Here is a 22252-nt window from a genome sequence, read left to right on the forward strand (position 1 = left end):
TAGTTGCTGCCAGTTCTCCAGCATATTTCCTTGGACCACCAACTAGAAAATTTCATGTAAGTTTATTTAGTCAATCAGTCTGTTTAAAAATTCTTCTATGTACATCACTCATTTGTGTTTAAACCTTGTTATTAAAACTTTAGAGTAAAAAAATTTTTTAATGCAACAAATTTATAAAGAATGCAAGTAGGTAATTACTACAGAATCCCGGGATTATCATAAAATCATCCAACAGAACTTGCCTTGCTGGCCTTTTTAGAAACCTCTTTGGAGCACACACACACACACACACACAAATGATACTGTGTTCTGGTAGGGGAAACAGAAAGACATGAAGAAGTGACTTGTTTACTGAGTGAAGAATACATAGAAATTTATTTAGAACATGAATGCCCTGTTTGCAATAAAATCCCAAAATATCAAATGCGCCATAGTATTCTGATGCTCAAGGAGCACACATGCACACAATTTACTGGGTTACTGCAATTTCAGAAGACATGAAACTTCACATGTTATGTTATTGGTGGTGGTGGGGAGAATATTATGTCTTTACAGAAGCTTTAGGACGATACAAAGGGTAGATTTTTTTTGTTGTTTTTCTACCTTCCTTTGAAACTTTATATCTCATTTTTTTTTCTGTGTAACATATTTTCAAAATCATTTGCTCAATATTTACTTAAGTTAATAACTTAAAACAACTAACAGTTGTTTTTAGTGTAAGCATGTCATGCATGTTCTATTCGCTCAAAGATGAAATTAAAACAAGATATCCTCTGTAAAGCAAATATATTTATTATGCACTTTCATATACATAGGGATTTTTGCTTAATATAATACAAGGAATAAAATAAAACTTTTACAATGTGAAATTCAATGTACATTTTAGGCTATTTACATACCTCAAACCAAGGGAAAATTTTTAAAAAAAGCATTTGTAACTACATTTGCAGAGAAGTGTAAATGGAGGACACTAAGCAAAACAAACATTTGCATAGCCAAACAATATTGAGAAAAATATTTACTCCTGTTTTTTAAGCAGTGAACTACTTTTGGTGAGGATTCCGGTCAGCATGGGGGTGAGGGTGAGGGACATAACTGGCTGTACTTTGCAGTACACACTGCGTCCTGGTCAGTCTTCCTTCCAAAACCTCTCCTACAAACATAGACATTTTTATCTTTCATTACTGTATTTTTTATCACTTCCCTTATTATCAACTCATGACTTTTAGGGAATGAGCGCAGATGGAATGGTATAAAAACGTTATAAGCAGATGGCATCACAGTCGTGTAGTGGCATCAGGTGATTTACAAAATTTAAACATTTTTATTTTAAAAATAGCTATTGAGGAGCTTTATAGTTGCGGGACTATTTTTACTCTTCTTAATGGGGCAGAAGCCATTTTCAGTCATGGTATTAAATAAATCCCCACCGAAACCAGTAAGAAAAGCAGGGCATCTTCAGCTCCCCCTTATCATCCTTACCCGAACTGAAAGCCACTGCTATTCTACTCCGAAGCTTAATTAATATAAAAACATCCAAAGGAATACTTACTTTTGAAAGTCATATTTTCCCAACAGTTTCTCTTCCTACAGCTGTTTCAAGTGTATATAGAATGGTTATGAAAACATTTAGCTCTTCAAAAAACATAAATCCCTCATGTAATGAGTCATATCTTTGCCCTTTGGCCACAAGGTGCACTTTTGTAAAAACAATAAAATTAAATAAATACAATTCCAATAATTCAAAGTTTAATAGAAAAACCGGCACTTACAGGATTCTCTTTCTAAAGAAAAATACACCTACTAAGAAATTAGAGCTTCATCTTCTAGAATTATGTAAATGCACTGTGTTTGAGATATGACCAAAGTTGGTTCTAATAATAGTATGCGTTCATATTTATTAACAGAATCATTAACACTTTTAAGGCTACTTTGCAAGAGTCCTATTAAGTGTATTTAATAAATGTCCCATGGGGACAAAAGTTCAATACTTGAAACATTCACATTCGAGTTATAAATATTGCCATGTCACCTTAATATTGATTGAACTTACCAACTTATCTCCTATTCCTGATTATAACTTACTGATGACATAAACACATGTGCTTTGCTGACTTAAAAAAACAGAAGCAAAATAAAAGCCTTACACAAAGATCAAGTGAAACATTTATCACAATCAATTACACATTTCTATTTCCGTGAACAATGCAACACATGTGTCCTTCATACATGAAGATGACATTACTGACCTCTGTTACTAAGACATCTTCTAAAGATTTTTTCCAGTAGTAGCAATGGTTTTGTGCTGAATCTCCAAATTCTCTTTCCTTATTCCTCCTTATCAACAGCACATGGAAAGAATAAAATGTGGGTTTTGTAAGATCCCAGGCTTTTTCATAGATCAAACCTACAAACCTTGGTTTCTGAACAATACATTCTAACCTTTCCAGACACGCACATAACCCATCTAAGCTAGCTCAACTGGTTTAGAATCCATCCTGGAGGCTAAGGCTGTGGTCACATGCTCATTTGAGCAATCAAGTTTGTTTTTCTTGGTTACATCCATTATTCTGGAAGCAACTGTCCAAAGAGGAAAACAGGAAAGAGTATGTGGACAGAAAAGTGCAAATCTATTACTAATATTTATCAAATAGCAATAAAAAAATACACCTGTGCTCTGACTGAAAGGTTAGTGCTGTCATCTGTGAAGAGAACACATATTCACCAAGAATATTCATCCAACGAATCACTAAAATTAATCCAACTGATTTTGGGTGGGGGCTATTTTGGTCATGCAGTGATTTACAAAACACAGAGAAGCCAGCATTAAAATTTAGAGTGACAAATTATATTTTATTTAACTGAATGGAAGAGGTAAGAGTAGTCAATGAATTGTTCAGGGATCAGAAATCTACCCTCAGATCGACAGGTGCATCTCCCGCTACACACATGTGCCACTGAGGCCTGGCTTTGTCCCTGAGAATTTTCATGCCTCAGGAATGATCATCTGTCTTCTTGGAGGTGGAATGACAAGTGAGTGGAAGGTGAAATTGCATCCTAGCGAATGAAACAGAACTTTGTTCTGCCTACAGTCTGTTTGTGTGAATTTTTTTTCTTTTCTTTCTTTCTTTTGAAACTTTAGCTGAAGATTAGGAGGATGCTACTGGGAAATCCAAATTTAAACTACTTAGAGCAGCTCCCTAAAATACTACACTTTAAAAAAGTCTTTCACAAAACCATTTTTTTTTCATCTCAGTGTGGCATTAAATAGAAACACAGTTTGTAACCAATGCTGAAGATGTAGTGAACATAAAATAGTTGTATGATTTATTTTATTGAATGACATTTTTAAGGATACAGGAAACAAGCCATACACTACAACAAGGCAAATGTGACTGAAACACTATGCTTAAGTTTCGTTTGCCACAGAAAGAAAAAAATAAATACAAGGAACACTGCCTTTTCATATATATTTGATCATGGCACATGCACATTTATCAAATCTTAACTTAAAATGCTTTACTCAAAATTTTTCAGCTTTTAGAGGAACTGCAGTATATATCTGCATTGAAAAAAAAGTGCTTATTCTTGGGTAGTGAATATAAAGCACACAAAATGAAATTTGTTAAGCACAGAGGGTTACATTGAGAAGGCAGCCTTACTATTTAGGCACATTACAGTAATTAAGGTAACTGTACTGCAGATATCACATTCTTCATTTTTTTTTCCAGCAAATCAACAGGCATTTGATGTTTTCATCCAGTAGCTGAAGAATCACTCCAATCACAATGTCTTCTGTTTCACAGAACAGGAAACTAATGCAAAAGTTAAAAAAAAAATTAATTTCTACACTACACTTATTATATAACTACACATACTTTTAAAACCCTACATAATATATATATTTACTATGTAAAGCACAAAAGAATACCCATTAGCGATTCATTATTTAATGTATAAATCACTTTTAAAGATTCCACAAAGTGTTTACCCTTATTCATCTGTGTTAATTATTAATATTGATCTACACTTAACCTTCATGAAAGCTTTCACGAGAGTTGGAGAGTTGAACGATGAGTTGGAGAGTTGAGAGATGAACTAAATATTTTTAAAATAAACGATATTGGAGAATGAATTAACTTTTATACAAATTAATTTTGAATGATAGTTGACCAGTCCATAAATTCACATGGAAGGGTGTTTATTATTAGAAAGTATAGGAAGTTTACTTATAATAATGTTTTACTTAAATAAAACATCCTTAAAATAAAACTCCAAAAATGAAAAAAAAAAAAAGCACAAGAAAGAGATTTCAGTTTGCTCAAGGAAAGAACACAATTTTGTTAGAGGATGAAAAATGATTGAGCAAAGTGGGATAAATACACCTGGAGTAGAAGCCAGCACAAATTCCTAATGAAGTCTTTGAAATTTGTCTCTAATATGAGATGTGTACTTTTGAAAAAGTATCCATAACATAAAATTATGTGTCTATTTTCCCATTAACTTCCTCTTTATTATAATTAGTGATGCGTCCATTGTGGTGGAAAGGAGAAAAAATGTTTTTTATTTAATAAATGTAACTTTATTTTGAGGTTTAAACATTTAATTCTTATGTCTAAATACACTGGGCTCTAAATACCCTCTTTCCAAGATATCCATTTATCATCTTTCTACACCTATTCTTGGTATGTGTAAATTTTACCCAGAAGATTCTTAAGACATCTTTCACAATAAAAATTACATTTTGCTGATTAATTTTTTTATTTCTCCCAGGGTGAATAAAGGAAGGACATGAACCTTCATTACCCACCTACCTAGGCACTACATACACAATTTTATTCAAACCCAAAAGGGAGTATTACAGACATGGCCCCCGCTTGTTACCATCAAAGAACCTTTAAGAGGCGAAATGACTGTATAGGAAGGAATTCTTAATCTGAGACCCACAAATAGTATATTCATTCACTCACTCATTCGTTCACTTACTCAACACATTTTTACTGAGAAACTACTGTCAGTCCCAGGACATGGAATTCAAAAGAGAAAAATCCCGACCCTCACAAAGACTACATTTTAGTTGGGAGGAGACAAATAATGAACATAGTAATAAATAAAACGTATAAAGTGTGTGAAATAGTAAGTACTGCGCCGATGTCAGCAGGAAAGGGGGAAAGCGAGTGCCGGAGGCGGGAGAATTCAAACTGGAAAGAGTGAGGAGGGAGGCTCTTGCTGAGAAGACGACACAAATAGTGACGAGGTGAGGGAACTGGCCCTGGGAATTAGGGAAGGGAGTATTCTAAGGAGAGGGAACTGTGCTTTTGATATTTATCCTTTATGTTGATGAAACCTTACCTCTTATAATGGTGTTTCCTTCTTATAGTTGAAGCTAGGGTCAGAACCCTCAATCTGAAGCTTCAGGGCTTGTTTAAGGCTTAACTCCGTCTCCGAGGAAGGATATCCTTCTAACACTTCCTGATGCCCTCTGTCTTGTATTGTTCGTGGGACTGAGACCCTACCAAGAAAAACCTGGTTGCTCTGAAGATGGTAATTTGGATTTGTCATTATTCCATTTCTCTTCTTCTGTTCCCCACTTTGTTGGTGAATAAGAAACTGCTGTTGCGATCGACCAATTTCCTGCTGAGCTGAAGGTATCATGATTTTGCACTGCGATTCTGTGGGCATTTGTTTAGATGGTGCACTGGTCCCAGATTTGGCTGTAGGTCCTCTCTTATCAAACTGAGTCATTTCATATTCCAAAACCTTTGGCTGTGAAGAATTATTTTGTTTCGCTTTTTTCCCAGCTGACCCAGATTTGCCGGAATTTTCTGATTTCCCCCCTTTATTTGTTTTAGTTGACTTCAAACTGGGCTTTACTTGGCTCCACTCAAACTCGCTACTGGGTGAGTTGTGGCTCTGCCCCAAGGACTGCGTTGTGGAAGACGGGGAAACGATCGACTGCCGACTTCTACTGCGCGGCAGTGAGTGCTGCTGAATTTGCTCTGTAAATGACAAGCTGTGAAAGCTGTCAATTGGCACTGTTTGAGCCGTTGCTGTAGACGAAGTGGTTCTCAAAGACGAATTTTTTGAGCTTTTCAAGGAATTATTTGACAATGATGACTTCTGCCGATCAACTGTTGAATCAGGCGATTCTGAAGGAGAACTGAAGGCGTGAGCTGGCCCGTTCGGTAACCCGCGTAGCGAAGGCTGCACGTCCCCTCCACCAGTGCTGCCAGAGCTATTCGACTTAATTGTTAGTGATTGCATTTTTGAAGTCACCGATTGTAGAGGTTTCTGCTCCATGGTGTGTACAGGAGATGGAGAACAGCCATTCAAACTGGATGCACCATATTTTTCTAATAATTTAATTATTTGAGAATGTCCGTTTTTGGCTGCAACACGCATAGCAGTGCGTCCAAACTGGTCAGCGTGGTTTGGGTCAGCACCATGCTCCAACAGAACCTGCACAACATCGATGTGCCCTTCCTGGGCCGCAATACAGAGCGCAGTGGCACCCTGATTGCACGTGTGGTCGACCGCCGCACTGTGCGCGATCAGAAGCTGCACCACTTTCACGTGGCCCTGCCAGGCTGCAGACTGCAGAGCAGAGCGCTTTTCATTGTCTGCAGCGTTGACGTCAGCGTGGTAGGTGATCAGAAGCTGCACCATTTCCAAGTGGCCCTGCCAGCAGGAAACATGAAGTGCTGTCCTTCCTTCAGCATCACTTGCTTCTACATTTGCCCCATTTTCTAAAAAGTACTCAGCCATCGTAAGTTGGTTTTCTAAGGCCAAAATATAAAGTGTGGGCCTCCCATCGGCATCTTTGTAGTTAACATCGGCTCCATGGCTGAAAAGTAATTCAACAATGTCCCTGTGTCCTTCTAACGCAGCAACCCGCAGTGCATTTCTTCCATCGTAACCTCTTTGATCAATGTTCGATTTATTTTCCAGTAATATTTGAACACAATCATAATGACCCTCTTGTGAAGCTAGTATGAAAGGTATCCGCCCATCATTGTCAATCTCATTTGTTCTAGCACCTTGTTCAATAAGTGCCTCACATATTAACCTGTGACCTTCAAAAGCTGCCATGTGCAAAGGTGTCCATCCAGCATCGTCTCTGTGGTTTTCATCTAACCCTCTATCCAGGAGAGTACGTACTACTTCAACATTTCCTTGGGCTGAAGCTATGCTGAGGACTGTCCTCCCTTCACTGTCAATGCTGTCCACAGCTGCACCCCAGAACAAAAGTGTGTTTACAACCGAAGCATGACCCATAGAAGCTGCTGCTAAGAGGGGTGTACGACCATTGTTATCTGTGTGGTCTACATCTGCTCCCCCCTCTAGAAGCAAGTCAACCACATCGACATGTCCTTCATAGGCAGCTACCAGCAGCGGAGTCATGCCATCTTTATCACAATGATCTACTTCAGCACCTCGATCGATTAAGAGGCTAACAACTGATGCATGCCCTTTACTTGCGGGAACACAAAGCGCAGCTACAGAGAGTGCAGTCCTGCCATCCACATCCTCGTGATTCACTTCTGCTCCGTGGTCCAGCAGGTGTTCCACAATCTCTCTGTGTCCCATGTAGGCTGCTGCTATCAAAGCAGTTCTGCCTTCGTTATCAGCTTTGTTGACTTCAGCACCATGTTGGAGCAAATTCAGGACAATATCCTCATGTCCTCCCCAGGCTGCTGCTCTCAGAGCAGTTCTGCTATCAGCGTCTGCACAATCCACTTTTACACCAGCATAAAGTAGTGCAGAAACCACCTCAGTGTGACCACCCCAAGCAGCAGATCTTAATGCTGTCCAGCCATCTTGATCAGTATGATTAATATCTGCTCCACAGCCAATCAAGCAATTAACCACCTTGGTATGTCCCTGTCTGGCAGCTAGGGTAAGTGGTGTGTGTCCATGAGCATCTTCTATCTCTAAATCTGCTCCCCTGGATACAAGTAAATTCACTACATCAAGGTTGCCGCTGTAAGCAGCATTAGCCAATAATGTCCTCCCATTCGAATCACATTGATTCACAGAAGCTCCATTATCTAATAATGTCCGAATGGAATCCTCTCTTTCTAAGGCCTGTCGGACTATGCATGATGTGCGATCATCTTCGCTGTTGACATGAGCACCAGCTTTAACCAACAGCTGTAGCACTTCTTGTTCCTTGGGTATTAAAGTAGACAGGGAGTCTCTGACAGGTGTACCATTCCATATCATCCACAGAGCTAATTCAGCTGTCTCTAACTGTAAGTTTGAATTAATTAAGTGCAATGCAAATTCTTGTGCTTCCAATGGTGTTAAATTCTTGGCTTGACAGGTATAACTCATAGCCAACATTCGGTGTCCTTCTGCTGCATTACATAAATACTTCTGAGTGCAGTGTTTCACATCCAGAAGCCACTCTGCAAAACTATAGTGAAACAGTATTTTAGTATTTCCTAGTCCATCAACAAGAAGTTTGGAGAGGACATCTAACTTGCGTTGAAAGTCTTCCAAGGTTAATGACATATTTTTGGTCCATACCGCGTGGTATAATTCCGTTATGGTCAAAGGTCGGCAGGCTGCAAGAATCACATTCAAAATAGGCTGAACCTTTGCAAACTGTTTTCTTACAAAAAGTCTTTGACACAGCCAGAGATACAGACCATTTAGAGTTCCTGGGATGTCACGAATCTCTCTTAACATAATAAAATTTTCCACAACTCCATCGAGAACTCTTTCTAGATAAAGAAAGCACCCACTACTTTTAATGTGCAGCTGGTTTAACATCTCTGCAGTCTCTTTTGTGAGGTGCTGTCGCAAAGCTTCTTCTTGATCTAAACGATGAAGAATGTACTGTTGAACATCTTTAACGATATATGCCTTCCGAAGGTCATCTAAACTTATTTTTCGAAAACCTAGAGAAAAGACAAAAAAAGTGGACGTCATCAATTCAAAATGATTATCAAAGAATGTCTTCAATGTGTGATAAATAAGCAAATAAATCAATAATAAATCAATTAATACTAATAAACAAATTAATCAATACCTAGAGGTATATAAATCAGTTTTGTTTTCCTGCTGGAAAAACATATGGATGGCAGATGAACTATTTCATTTTCCTGTCTACAAATGGAAGTATTTCTTATTCGTTTAGTGGCTCAGTGCTCCTCTCAGCTTCAATGATGAGATACTAAACTGAGCATTAGACATCTCATATACATATCCAAGCACCTTGTCAAGATTTTCTGATCCCCCAAATGACTAAGAAAAAAAAGCTGCAGAAGACATAAATGAAGTTCATTTGTTTTTATACGCTGATCTTTTTCATGTGAAAAATTTACATATTTCTATCCACAAAACTGAATGTACATGTCTTAATTATGGGATTGAATATTTGCATCCAATTTGAATATCACATGTCACTGCCTTTAAATTACATTATTTTATATGCTATCAAATTAAAATGATTAAATTTCAGATTGTCAATAAATAGTTGGAATCTGAAGATGCAACTTAGTTAAATTATGTTAATAAAACTTCAGCATTGTGAAAATAAAGCAACTTACTAAAATTCAAACCAACCTGAAGATTACTAGTTACAGCTATTCAAAACTCACTTTGAGTTCTTTAAAGGGAACTATAATTTCATTTTCTGAAGGAAGATGATATCCTGTTTTATAGACATGGGTTTATTAGATGATTGTGTAATTCATCTTACAGAAGAAAAAATTGAATGAATGCTGAGTGAATGAACTCTCTTAAAAGGTATACATGTAGAAATTCAGTAAAGATTAGTTAAGGTCAATTAATACTGAGTAAAATACTCTTTTTACTTGATGGAATAAAACAAATATATATATCATCTACTATATGCCAGGTACTATATGAGGAGATGAGACACATTTGGTAATGAAAAGTCAGTGAGGAATTTTGACCACTAGAGGCAAAACATTTTACAGAGGCTCTGATGAAGTCTAGGTAAGAATCACTAAAAGCCTGAACAACCAAAGCAGCAGCAGCAGCAGATAAAAATAAAAGCTGATTTGGAAATTATTAATAAGGGCTAGACTGCATAGAGCTCAGTGAGTGTGGAGAACGAAAAAGAGGAGGAGTCAAAGTTGACATTCATTTCTGACATGGCCAGCCAGATGGAAACAGACCACTGAAGACAAATATCAGGTCTGGAGAGAGAGCTGATAAATTTTGTGATACTAATCTTGAATTATTTAGGTGAACTGGATAAATCTAGTGAAAAACACAACCTACGAAGAATGACACATGAAGAAATAACAAATCTGCAAACCTCTAAATCTATGTAAAAAATGGAATCTATAATTATATATAGATGTATATACATAAAATGGAATCTGTAATTACATACATATGTCCATACATACAACTGTTGATTATAATTAAACATATAACTGATTATTCTCAGCAGAATTCATTTCAAAAGATAAATTTTAATTATGAAAAAGACACACCTTATTTAAGGAGAGTTTACTTTTTTAACATTTTTTATTGATTTATAATCATTTTACAATGTTGTGTCAAATTCCAATGTTCAGCACAATTTTTCAGTCATACATGGACATATACACACTCACTGTCACATTTTTTTCTCTGTGAGCTACCATAACGTTTTGTGTAATTTCAGGAGAGTTTAAAACATGCCTAGAAATTTATAACAATCTACACTTACTAGTGATATGAGATTAACTTGCCCTTTTGTGTGTTCATTTGCTTTTGGCTTTCTAAATTCATTATAACAATTTAGGCTGGAAAACACCTGGCATGTTGCTAATAAAAAGGATTTAAGAAATAATATCTTACGGTGTTTTAAAGTTTCCAAAGTGATCTTGTAGATACTGATTTACATAAAAGATTATAATGCTTATTATGAATAAATATCTACAATTTAAACCTATTTAACTAAGATACCATGGTTGAAACTTGAGTTAATTAAGACAGAATCTAGGCTAAAGCTCTAATGTAACAGGTTTGGTTCTTAAGAAAGAAATACAGGAGAACAGCACTTATTAAGAGTCAGTTATTTTCAAAGCAGCACTTCAGTGCTGATCATGTACACGTCTTTTTATGTCAAGCCTGTGAGATAAGTTGCACCCGCCAGTTCTAATTTGGAATGCATACCTCTCAGTGCAAAATCCATACATTTCAACTTAAAGCATCAGTAAAAAGCAGAAAGAAATGTGTAGGATATATATAAGGAACACTGAAAAAAAGGTTTTTAAAAAGTTGAGTAAGTGAAAAAATATGCCAGGTTTGTGGATGGAAAGAAAGCATATTTTAAATATCAAAAATTTCCTAAATTTTAACCCTATTTAATAATTTTTTGTATCATTGGTAGTTAGAATTTTAAAAAGCTACTAAAGTCAATCTGGAGGAATAAAGGTAAAATATACCTTTTAAAATAATAACATTGATGGCAAGGAGGACTGGGAAGTAATTGTACAAAAAAATTTTAAATATTAAACCAATGTGACAGTTGCCTAAAAATGCTGACAGATAGTTTAGAAGAACAGACAGATGGCTTAGAAATATATCAGTAACACAAAGTGATATATATACACGCACTTAAACTGAAACTTAACATATGATAAAAGAAGCATGTATAACTAATGGGAGCCCATAAGTAGTGCTGAGAAAATCTGTGGTTTGATAAAGTATCCAAGTTAGAGTCTTATTTCACACCATTCAGTAGAATATATACTATATGGATAAAAATCACTAAATATAAAAATAAGAATATTAGATATTAAAGGACAATACATTACATTACATATAATAGACTTCAAAAGAATTATGATAATTTTAAAAAGCTGAAGAAAATAGTTGCAAAGATTAATAAAATATGAAATAAAAGCTCTCTTAATAATCAATTAGAATATCATTAACTTCCTGAAGGAGACACAGTAAAGGTGAGAAAATAAGAATTCACAGGGAAAAAAGACAAACTGATAAAATAAGCATAAAGAGGAAAGAAATCAATAGTAAATAAGAAGTGCAAATAAAACTAAATTTCACACACTAAATTTGTAAATATGAAAATAAGTAATTCACTACTGGTAGAATTTCTGAGAAACGAACACTCTCAGGTAGATATATAATATGATGTATACCTTCTGGAAAGCAACTTGACAATATGTATTCATAACTTCAGTAATATTCTTCAGTGTTGACCCCCAAATTCCAAATCTATCATCAATAGAGATATAGTCCAACGCTCATTACAGCCCTGCACTTTTAATAATTAACAGCATTTTAGAAGGAGTATGGAAAGAGAACAGGGCCATATTCAGTTCCTCCTTATTCCTTCCTGGGTCACTGCTTTTTCCACCAAGACATGGTTCAAAGAGACACAAACTCATTTATTTGCCTGTTCCCAGCTGTGTTCTAGCTGCTGCGGAGACACAGTAGCAGACAAGACAAGCAAATGTCCTGTTCTTACGGAGACTATATCCTAGTGGAGGAGACACACAAGTAAGAAAACAAATATAAAATACAAACAATTTTAAACAGTAATGAGACATATGAAGAAAATGAAACAAGACATAACGAGTGTGTGGCTAAGCAGCTGAGGAGGCAAAAACAGAAATAGAATAGAAAAATACAGAGAAGTCTGCCTAAGTGACATTTGAGCAGAGGCTGAAATGTTAAAGACAGTAAGAAGTTCAGGAGAAGATCACTCCAGTCAGAGGGAACATAAGCCCAAGACCCTAATGCAGAAAAAGCAGATCTGAAAATAACAAGTGTCAACTGATGAGAATATAGAGAAAAGGGAAATCTCATGTGCTGCTGGTAGGAGCGTAAGTTATTTCCAGCACATCAGACAGCAGTCTGGCAAAATTAAGTAAAGCTCAAAATGTACACACTCTATAGTTTAGTAATTATGTGTCCAGGTTTATCATGTAAACCTTTAGCACAGGTGCACAAGAAGATGTGTTCAAGCATGTTCATGAAGCATTTTTGTTATAGTGAAAAATTGAAATAATCTAAGTGTCCATGAATAGGATAATGGGAAAACTGGAGATTTATTCATGGGAAGGAATAGTATACAGCAATTAAAACCACAGAACTGGGTTAATAAGTAGCAAAAGGAATAAGGCTCAAAAAATAATGTTTGCACAAAAAGAGGAGATGATGATAATGATAATGACAGCAGCAGTACACCTAATGAAGCACTTATTATGTACCAGGAATGGTTTTAAGTGCTTCCCGTCATGTAATTTGTCATTTAACCTCATAAAAACCCTGTGGGGAAGTAGCAGGGAAGTATAATCCTCACTTTCTAGATGAGGAAACTGAGGCACAGGATGTACTAGTAAGCTGCATAAGGTCACGCGGCCAGTGATTAGGAAGAGCTAAGCTGGTATATGCAGTGTTTCTTTCCTACAAACTATAAAAACGTACAGAACTTAATATGAGTTGAAAGGATATAAGATAAACTAATAACACTGATCGTTTCTAATCAAGAAGGGAAAGAAAGGGGCTTCAACTTTATCTGTACCTGACATACTAACAGCTACATAACATTAGCTGTTACCCTGTTAACCCTCCAACTTCTAGTGACTAGATCTTTGTCAGTAACAACAAAAAAGAATAGTATAAAGGAAGCCAAACCCTAAGTGCTGTCATTAGTAGCTAGGGAATCTGAAACAGAGGGAATATAAATCTGGTTAAAGGAAACTGTTTTCACAAATTAATAAGGTTTCACCCTTCCAAAAAAGGAAGTTTAAAAGTGGCATGGCTAATTAACCAATAACTTGATTATTATCTTTCCAATCACACTATAAATCCTGTGAGTGTTCCTGCTGTATGCTCCTGTTATTTCCCATAGCACAAAGAAAAGTGTTTTACATAATCTAACAGGAGTAACCACAACCTTATCGTGGTAGTAGAAAAGTAAAGTCAGGAAACAAGGGAGAATTTAAGAAGAAAAAACAACTGATCATGAATTTCTATACATTATATAAATCGCTTTCTCACACATCAGCAAAGGGTTAAGAAAAGGATCTATTTCATCAGTTATCCTAAAAGACTGTCAACTGTCTCTCCTCTTAAACCCGTCTTAGAGAAACTGCCATTGATTTTTAAATAGGCATATTCACTACTCTCAAGATGTCCAGTCTAGTTAGAAGAAATAGCATAAGCTGTCATCAGGACACATCAGCATAAAAAATGCAGCCCTACAGATACAGAAGAGCTAACACGACAGGAAATACTCCTAACCTTTACTAAGGAATCGACATAAAGAATCTGGGGGGAAAAGGTACTGTTAAATGATCTTACAATATTCTATGGCTTGTTTTTAACACAACTTGAACAAGGTACAGTTGAAAACAGCTGATGGAACAGACAGAACAGCTGACAAAACAGCAGAAGCAACAACCAGATTTTTCAACTAAGCACTCTCCTCTCAGAAAGAAACACGTGTATTAGCTCATCAATGAAAAACATTTGAGAGTGGCAGTAATTGCACTTACCGGTAAACATTTTAGTAACAGCTTTGCTCTGTTTTCGGGCAGAACAGAGAAGCAATAACCATGGTGGGAAGAACTCGTGGTGAGCAGCTAAAAGCTCTGCAACAGTCCCAGATAAACTGGCAGATGTGTGCTCTCCTTCGGTCACACTGCACCCTTCGTCAACAGAATCCACGAGCAGGTACAGGCTCTGCTGCGGAGGCTTCATCCCCAACAGAGGGAGCAGAACACACCTGTAAAACAGCCATGTGAGCGCTCGGAATGTTATTGGCCACAATATTAAGATTTCTTATTCAAACACTAGAATTACAGGTTATAAATATTGTTTTAAAAAATAAATCAAGGTTTTAGAATAAAAATATTGCACAAGTTTCAATTTCTGGCTTAATGAAAATACTGGTCCTAAATAGTTCACATTCCAATAACAAGATTTTCCACAATAAAGTGGGTGAGTGTATGTGTATTTGTGATTCAGCATATTAAGAAGAGCAGTAGGAACTTGAGGAAACAAGATTTCAATATTCCCTTCCTGATTTTTCGAATTAAGAATACAAGCTTGAGCTGTTTATAATAAAACTAAAATGTGTTGCAAAGGAAAAGAAAACCTTGGGGACCACCCCAATAACAGGAAAAATATCAAAGAGTTCTACAGAATTTACAAGTATTTTATCATCATGGCTCACAAAGTGAGTGCGTTTTATCTAGTTTGTCACACACAAATTTTATTTTAAAAAACTTTTCAAAGATTAACTACAGTCTAGGTCCCATTTGATATATGTTCAAAATTCAATATATTGAAGAATATATTAGGTTTAATTCCACTAAAGAACACATTTCCTATGCAGATAATTTATACTGAAGTTGAACGCAACTTTTTCCTAACTAAAACAATACTCATTCATTTTCAACAAATACTTACTTGAGCATTCCATGAACTGAATGAGATACTGAAAGATACAATGGTGACAGGACAGAATCCATCTAATTATGAATACCAGAAATTTACAGATATTCCTGTCTACAGCTCTCTTCTCAGTCTTTCAATCCCAATAGCAACAAGACCCAATTTATCAATAAGTTCTATCAGTATGAGGATTTGGTAATATTCTTTTCTCCAAAACCTACTCTGTCTGATATTAATGTTAAAAATAATTCCTCATGGTTTCTGCAAATGCTTTGCACATTTTATTTTTTATTCAAATTAATTCTGACAGGTGTGACCTAGGGTTCCAATTTTTTTTCCCTCATGGCTCCACAGTTATCCCCAAACCATTTATTAAATTATCTCTCTCCTAGTGATTTGATTTGAAATTCCTCTTTTTTTCCCCCACAGAACAAATCCCCATACATATTCTGAGTCTGATTTATCTTATTCTGTTGTCTCCCAATCTCTTCTCCAAGCACTTATATCTCTGCTTCGTGAAACTGTTTAAGTCAGGCAATTGCTCATTAACTGTTTTCATTCAAGACAATATGTTTAGCTAAAGATTTCTTTTTGTTTCATGGCAGCATTTTTCTGGTGGGTGTTTCTGGTACTGTTTTTCAGTCTCCTTCCCCCTTCTGTTTCTGCGATATATATTTTACATATCTTGTAACAGCTCTTCTTCAATAGATAACTTCTTTCTGGACCAGCAATTGCAGGTTTGTGTATCCAGTGTCCAGCCTTCTCCATATGACTCAGAGTTATGGGTGTGCTTCTACGTCTCTGCAGCCAATTAAGATCAGAAACTGAGGGGATGTACATAAGGCGGAGTATCTCACCACAACCCCCTCCCCACCAGCCCCCAATGTCTGTCTCTTGCATACAGCTCTTCTGTGTGACTCATTCTCCCTGACTTCTCTGTTCTTCTTTTTGCTTAACTGGGCCCAGGGAAACTTCCAGCATAAGTTTATAACCTGTCTCCATGGTTCCCGACAAGAGCCTTTATGCTCTCGATGACCTTCAGGGTGTGCACTTATTTTAAAGCATAAATGTCCTGTCAGTTTTGGTCTGCATTCAATTTTATGTTAACTTCTACATTATCTACCTTCAGGTTGGGTTTATAGGTCTCTCATAGTTTCACTTTCTTGTTATCAGACTTTCCCCAGGCATTACTCAGTTATGTTAAAACCAGCAGCCAATCTATGGCTTTAAAAACGTTGAGCAACTTTTTCTAGCCTTGATCTCACCCCTGAACTCAAAACTGACACTTCCCCAAACTGTCTATCTGCCATCTCCATGTGGGGGTGCTACAGGTATCTCAAATTTAACGTTTAAAGAAGCATTCTCTTTCCATTTTACCTTCAAAATAAGTTCCTCCCCACCTGCCTTCCCCATCATTTAGTGGACCCCGTCCTCCCCGAGGGCCTGAAGTCAAAATCCCAGGCTTCATTCCGAGTCCTTCCTTTTGTTCCAGCACACTGTCCCCCTTTCACTTCTAACACCCAGCATGTCTCCAGTCAGGGCCTGTGGACTTGCTGCTTCCTCTGCATAGAAAGCTCCCCCAGGCAGAATCTCTTATTCTTCACATTTCAACACAAAATTTACTCCTGAAGAGGCCTGCCCTGATCACCATGCCTGAAACAGCCTTCATCATCATGTACTGCTGTTACTTTAACACCTCATCCTGTTTTCTTTGTAGTATTTAACATATTCTCAAAAAATCTTATTGAATTATTTGTGTACTATTTGCACCATAAGGCTGGGGGGAAGCTCCCCCACCTCCATCCCGCCTCCCGCATGACAGTGCCTGTCTTGTGCACTGCTAGTTTCCCAGCACTCAGAGCCATTATCAGCGCATCACAAACACTCTATAAAATGTGTTTCATGAATGGATAGTAATTAATGGGAAAACTGCTACTTTAAAACACTAGGATAAAAAATTTACTAGACTCCCATATTCCAGTGCCCTTTCAATTATTCCAACAAAAGCACCACACAGGGATACGTACACCACCGAGTGACACATAGATCCACATTTTCTATTAGGTTACATTATTTTATAAAATGAAAATCCCATCAACGTATGCACACCCTAAGTAAGAGTACTTTAGATAGTCTACAACAGGTTTTCCTGTTTGTGACTATATATATATTATCATTCACATGAGATAATGTAATAGTGTTAGGTTATCACATTCATATAAAGATAATCACCATCTTCAAAAGCAGCGGTATGCTGCAGGGTTTTACCTCTGTGTGTGTACGCTATTAAATGTCTCACATTTCTTTGTTACATTATTAAAATTCAGGCAAAAATATATTACATTCTTAATATTTTTATGAATTCAATTAAAAGTCCTTGAACTAGCTTTTCTCTATTTTCAACTCCATCTTGAATGTAAGTATGGGCAGCAGCACCCTTCTGTCGCTGGCCTTCTGATTTCCTGGCAGAACGGCAGCTGATGGACCATTAGGGCAGTTCTGAAATGAAAGACATCTATTCTTTTTTTGGGTTTTTTACTGCCTTTTCTCAGGAGGCTAATTAACTTTTAAAAGCTGCCACAAGTATTACAAGGAATATACTATTAGATGGACAGCTCCTACATGTACAATAGTTCCCTTGAAGTTTTCACTGTTGAACATCGGGGTTCAGCTCACTCTCTGGCTCACTCCCTCGGGTGCAGAGAACTGCTTGAGAGCCTCCCTCTCAGCCTTACAACAAAATAAGCCAGATGAGCTGCAAGTTCAACACTTTTCTTGAACCCATGAGAAAGCTTAGGTCACAGGGTGGTCACCTAGCCCCAAATCTAAGGTGGCACAGACACCTGCAGGTAGACTCAGAAGTAGGTAGACAAGCACTTGCTTACCTGGGGCAGTGCACCTGGGCACTGGAAAACAACCCGAAGGAAAAACAGGCAAAAGACCTGAACAGACACCTCACCAAAGAAGCTGTACAGATGGCAAGCAAGCATATGAGAAGATATTCAACATCATATGTCGTTAGGGAATTGCAAATTAAAACAAGAAGCTGCTACATACATGTTACAATGGCCAAAATCCAAACACTGACAAACTGAATACTGGCAAGGATGTGGAGCAACAGGGACTCTCATTCATTGCTGGTGGGAATGCAAAACGCTACAACCAATTTGGAAGACAGTTTGACAATTTTCTTACAAAACTAAACATGCTCTTATGATCCAGCAGTCGTGCCCCCCTGATATTTACCCAAATGAACTGAAAACTTACGTCCATGCAAACATCTGCACACAGACGTACACAACAGCTTTATTCATAATTGCCAAAATGTGGAAGCAACCAAGATGTCCTTCAGTCAGTGAATCTTAATAAAAACTGTGGTACACCCAGACAATGGAATATCATTCAGCACGAAAAGAAAATGAGCTATCAGGCCATGAAAACATATGGAGGAACCTTAAATGTATATTACCAAGTAAAAGAAGCCAACATGAAAAGGCAATATACTGTATGATTCCAAGTGTCAAACATTCTGGAAAAGGAAAAACTATGGAAACAGTACAAGGATCAGTAGTAGCCAGAGGTTGGGGAAGGAGGAATGTATAGGCAGAGCACAGAGGCTTTTTAGGGCAGTCAAAGTACTGTGTATGGTACAAAGATGGTGGTTACATGTCATCACCCATTTGTTAAAATCCACAGGACGTAAACACCAAGAGTGAGCCCCAGTGTCAACTCTAAACTTTGGAGGATAGCGATGTGTCAAAGCAGGTTCATCAGTCATTAACAAATGCAGCACTGTGACGCGGGGTATTGATGGTGGAAGAGGCTGTGTGTGTAGGGATGGAGGTATCTGGAAACTCTCTGCACTTTACCCTTAAGAGCAGCAAGCCTAAAGTGCTCTAAAAATAAAATCTGTAAATTAACAAAAAATAGTATGGTATTTGCAAAAGACAGACACTTCAAAAGCCTAGTAACAGATCAGCATGAATATAGGAAGCTGATTTTTCAGAAAGTTGCAAAGGTAATTTAACTGAGAAAGGAAAGTTTTTTCAACAAATGATGCTTTAAAATGATAGCAATTGGATTTCAATGTAAAAAAGGTTAATCTCACCACACAGTTTTCATATTTTACATAAAAATTGAGTCAAAATGGATTATAAACTTAGATGTAAAACATTTCCAGGTGAAAATCTCTCTGATCTTGAGTTAGGTAAAGAGTTTTGAGATATTATGCAAAAAGCAGGATCCTTAAAAAAAATTAATAAATTTGACTTTCTCAAAATTAACTTTCATAATGCCTACAAAAGCACTGTTAAGAGAATGTAAAAACAAACTGCAGAGGCCAAAAACATTTGCAAAGTAAATTTCTTACTAAGGACTTGTGTCCAGAAAATATTTTTTTAAAACTCTCAAAACTCAACAATAAGAAAACAAATGAGAAAAATTAAGAAAAAAATGGAGAAAGCCAAAACAGACACTTAAGAAAAGCAGATATAAGGGAGTCAAAAAAGCATATGAAAATGTACTCAAAATCATTAGTCATCAGGGAAATGTAAATTAAAACCACAGTAAAATACCACTAGACACCTGTCAGAATTGCTGAAATAAATGAAAACCCTGAAAACACCAATGCTGGCACTGATGCAGAGCAATGCCACAGCCACTTCCAAATGGTGCAGCCACTCTGGAAAAGTTTGACAGCTTCTTAAAAAGTTAAACATACACCTAATATATGACCCAGCAATCTGGCTTCCAGGTATTTGCCTAAGTCAACTGAAAACTAATGGCCAAACAAAAATCTGTACATGAACATTCGTAACAGTTTTATTCATAAACCTTTAATGCAACAGCAATCAAAATCACTGATTCCCATCTACTTGAAAGCAGTATATCAATTCATGCTGCTCTTGATGGTAACAAACCAAATTCTCAAATACCACGCTCAAAAATCCTACATAGTCACTGAAATACGGGTCTGGAAAGCGAACTGGTAGAAAGCAGGTTTGGCTTTCTGATGACAGAGAATTAGTTTGCAAGATGTAATACATTTGTCTTCTAAATCACACATATGTATAATGTACAGTGTGTGTTAATTTATTTTCTCTTTGGCAAAACAAAGAGAATGGGAAATATTACTGAGCGCTTACTATGTATGAAGCACTATGGCCAGTTATCGCTATCAATTTATTTATCCCTCACAGTAATCCTGAAAAAGGAAATACTATTACCATTTCCATTTCACAGATGAAGAAACAAAGGTATAGAGGTAAGGAGGCTGCAAAGAGAAGCAAGCAGTAAGTGGCACAGTAGGAATGAGTTTGATTTGTTTCAGAGTTGCTCTTCTCTATTATTATGCTGAACTCCTGAAAATATCAAAAAGCTATGTAAGATAAGAGCTTGAGGTCCAATTTAAACAAGAACACTCTTAGAACAACCTGACTAAACCTGGCAACTTAAGCTAATTTTTCAGCAATTAAATTATCTGGAAACATTTTTATGGAAGAAAAAAATTTATATATCTTAAGGTCTTCTAAATGAATATGCAACTTTTAAAATTTTTCTTTCCTGAGAGAATTAAACATTTTTGTGTTTGTTTGCTGCTAAAAGTCACTTGTCTCAATACTAAAATTCCAGAAAATTAGTAGATGGCAGGTGTTCCTAATAATTTTGCTGAAATTATTACATGATTAATGTCAACAGTTTATTTATGGCTCCTGAGTTCCCTAACTTGGGGTATGTCATTGATTTTCTGTGACTTATCAGTAAACTCAATATATGAAGACTGTTCTCACATGTTTCATTTTATTCAGTTACCCCATTATCCCATGCTAGACACAGCAATTATGAATGAAGGCTAAACAAAAAATACCCTCAGATTTAATGCTGTTCAATTATAAATATCTGTATTTTTTCTAAATTCATTATCACCTACTTTGATGCAAAAAAGGGAATTTTTACAATTAAATCATACATAATAATATCAAATTACCCATTTTGAATTCTGGAGCCTAAAATCTCACTACTATCTGGTGAAATTTAGCATCAAAATATTATACATTTGAAGTTACCTAGCAGGTTAATCCTAAATACCTAGCACTTTCCAAAATCACCTGGGAGTTTAATGCTGACATACCTGCCTGTCATTTTATTAATGAAATGATTAAGTTTCTTCAAAAGGCTAGGCTTTAAAATAAAGGTTATTTAAAAAGATGAAAAGAAATTAGAAAAACTAAAGCAATAATAATTCTTACTTAATACATCTTATCTTAGGAAAGCAAGCCCAGGTTCTATTTTCTTTTTTCTCCAGTTTTACTGATATATAATTGACATATCACATGTATAAGCTTAAGGTATATAACACATATGTATACACTGCAAAATGGTACCACAATAAGAGTAGTTACTACCATCGTCTCACGTAGTTATAATTTTTTTCTTGTGATGAGAACTTTTAAGACCTACTCTCTTAGCACCTTTCAAATATGCGATACAGTGTTAACTGTAGTCCCCACACTGCACATTACATCCCCAGAACTTACTGATCTTACAACTCTAAATTTGTACCTTTTGACCACCTTTAAACTAACGCCCCTTCTTCTCTCCCTTGCCTCTGGCAACCACAAATCTGATCTGTTTCTGTGAGTCTGGTGTTTTTAGATTCCACATGAAGTAAAATCATACAGTATTTGCCTTTCTCTGTCTGACTTACTTCACTTAGCATAATGTCCTCTAGACCCTTTCATATTGTCACAAATGGCAGGATTTCCTTATTTTTCTACGGCTGAGGGGTGTGTGTGTGTGTGTGTGTGTGTGTGTGTATCACAATTTCTTTATCCATTTATCTAGGTTAATAGACACAGGT

General features: G+C 36.5%; 1 protein-coding gene across 2 annotated transcripts in view; it reads right to left on the reverse strand.

Moving 5' to 3' along the window:
* Positions 1 to 347: 347 nt before the first annotated feature.
* Positions 348 to 22252, reverse strand: part of ANKRD50 (ankyrin repeat domain 50) — a 39247-nt gene continuing 17342 nt past the window's right edge. For both annotated transcript variants that reach the window (XM_032463057.1, XM_032463065.1), the window contains 3 exons: positions 14493 to 14722; positions 5353 to 8903; positions 348 to 3815 (listed from right to left, as the gene is read on the reverse strand). In XM_032463057.1, the coding sequence (XP_032318948.1) occupies positions 5356 to 8903; positions 14493 to 14722 (3778 nt within the window). In that variant the 3' untranslated portion in view covers positions 348 to 3815; positions 5353 to 5355. The remainder of the gene's footprint in view (positions 3816 to 5352; positions 8904 to 14492; positions 14723 to 22252) is intronic.

The sequence above is a fragment of the Camelus ferus genome, chromosome 2 (assembly GCF_009834535.1).
Source record: "Camelus ferus isolate YT-003-E chromosome 2, BCGSAC_Cfer_1.0, whole genome shotgun sequence".
NCBI classification, from domain to species: Eukaryota; Metazoa; Chordata; class Mammalia; order Artiodactyla; family Camelidae; genus Camelus; species Camelus ferus.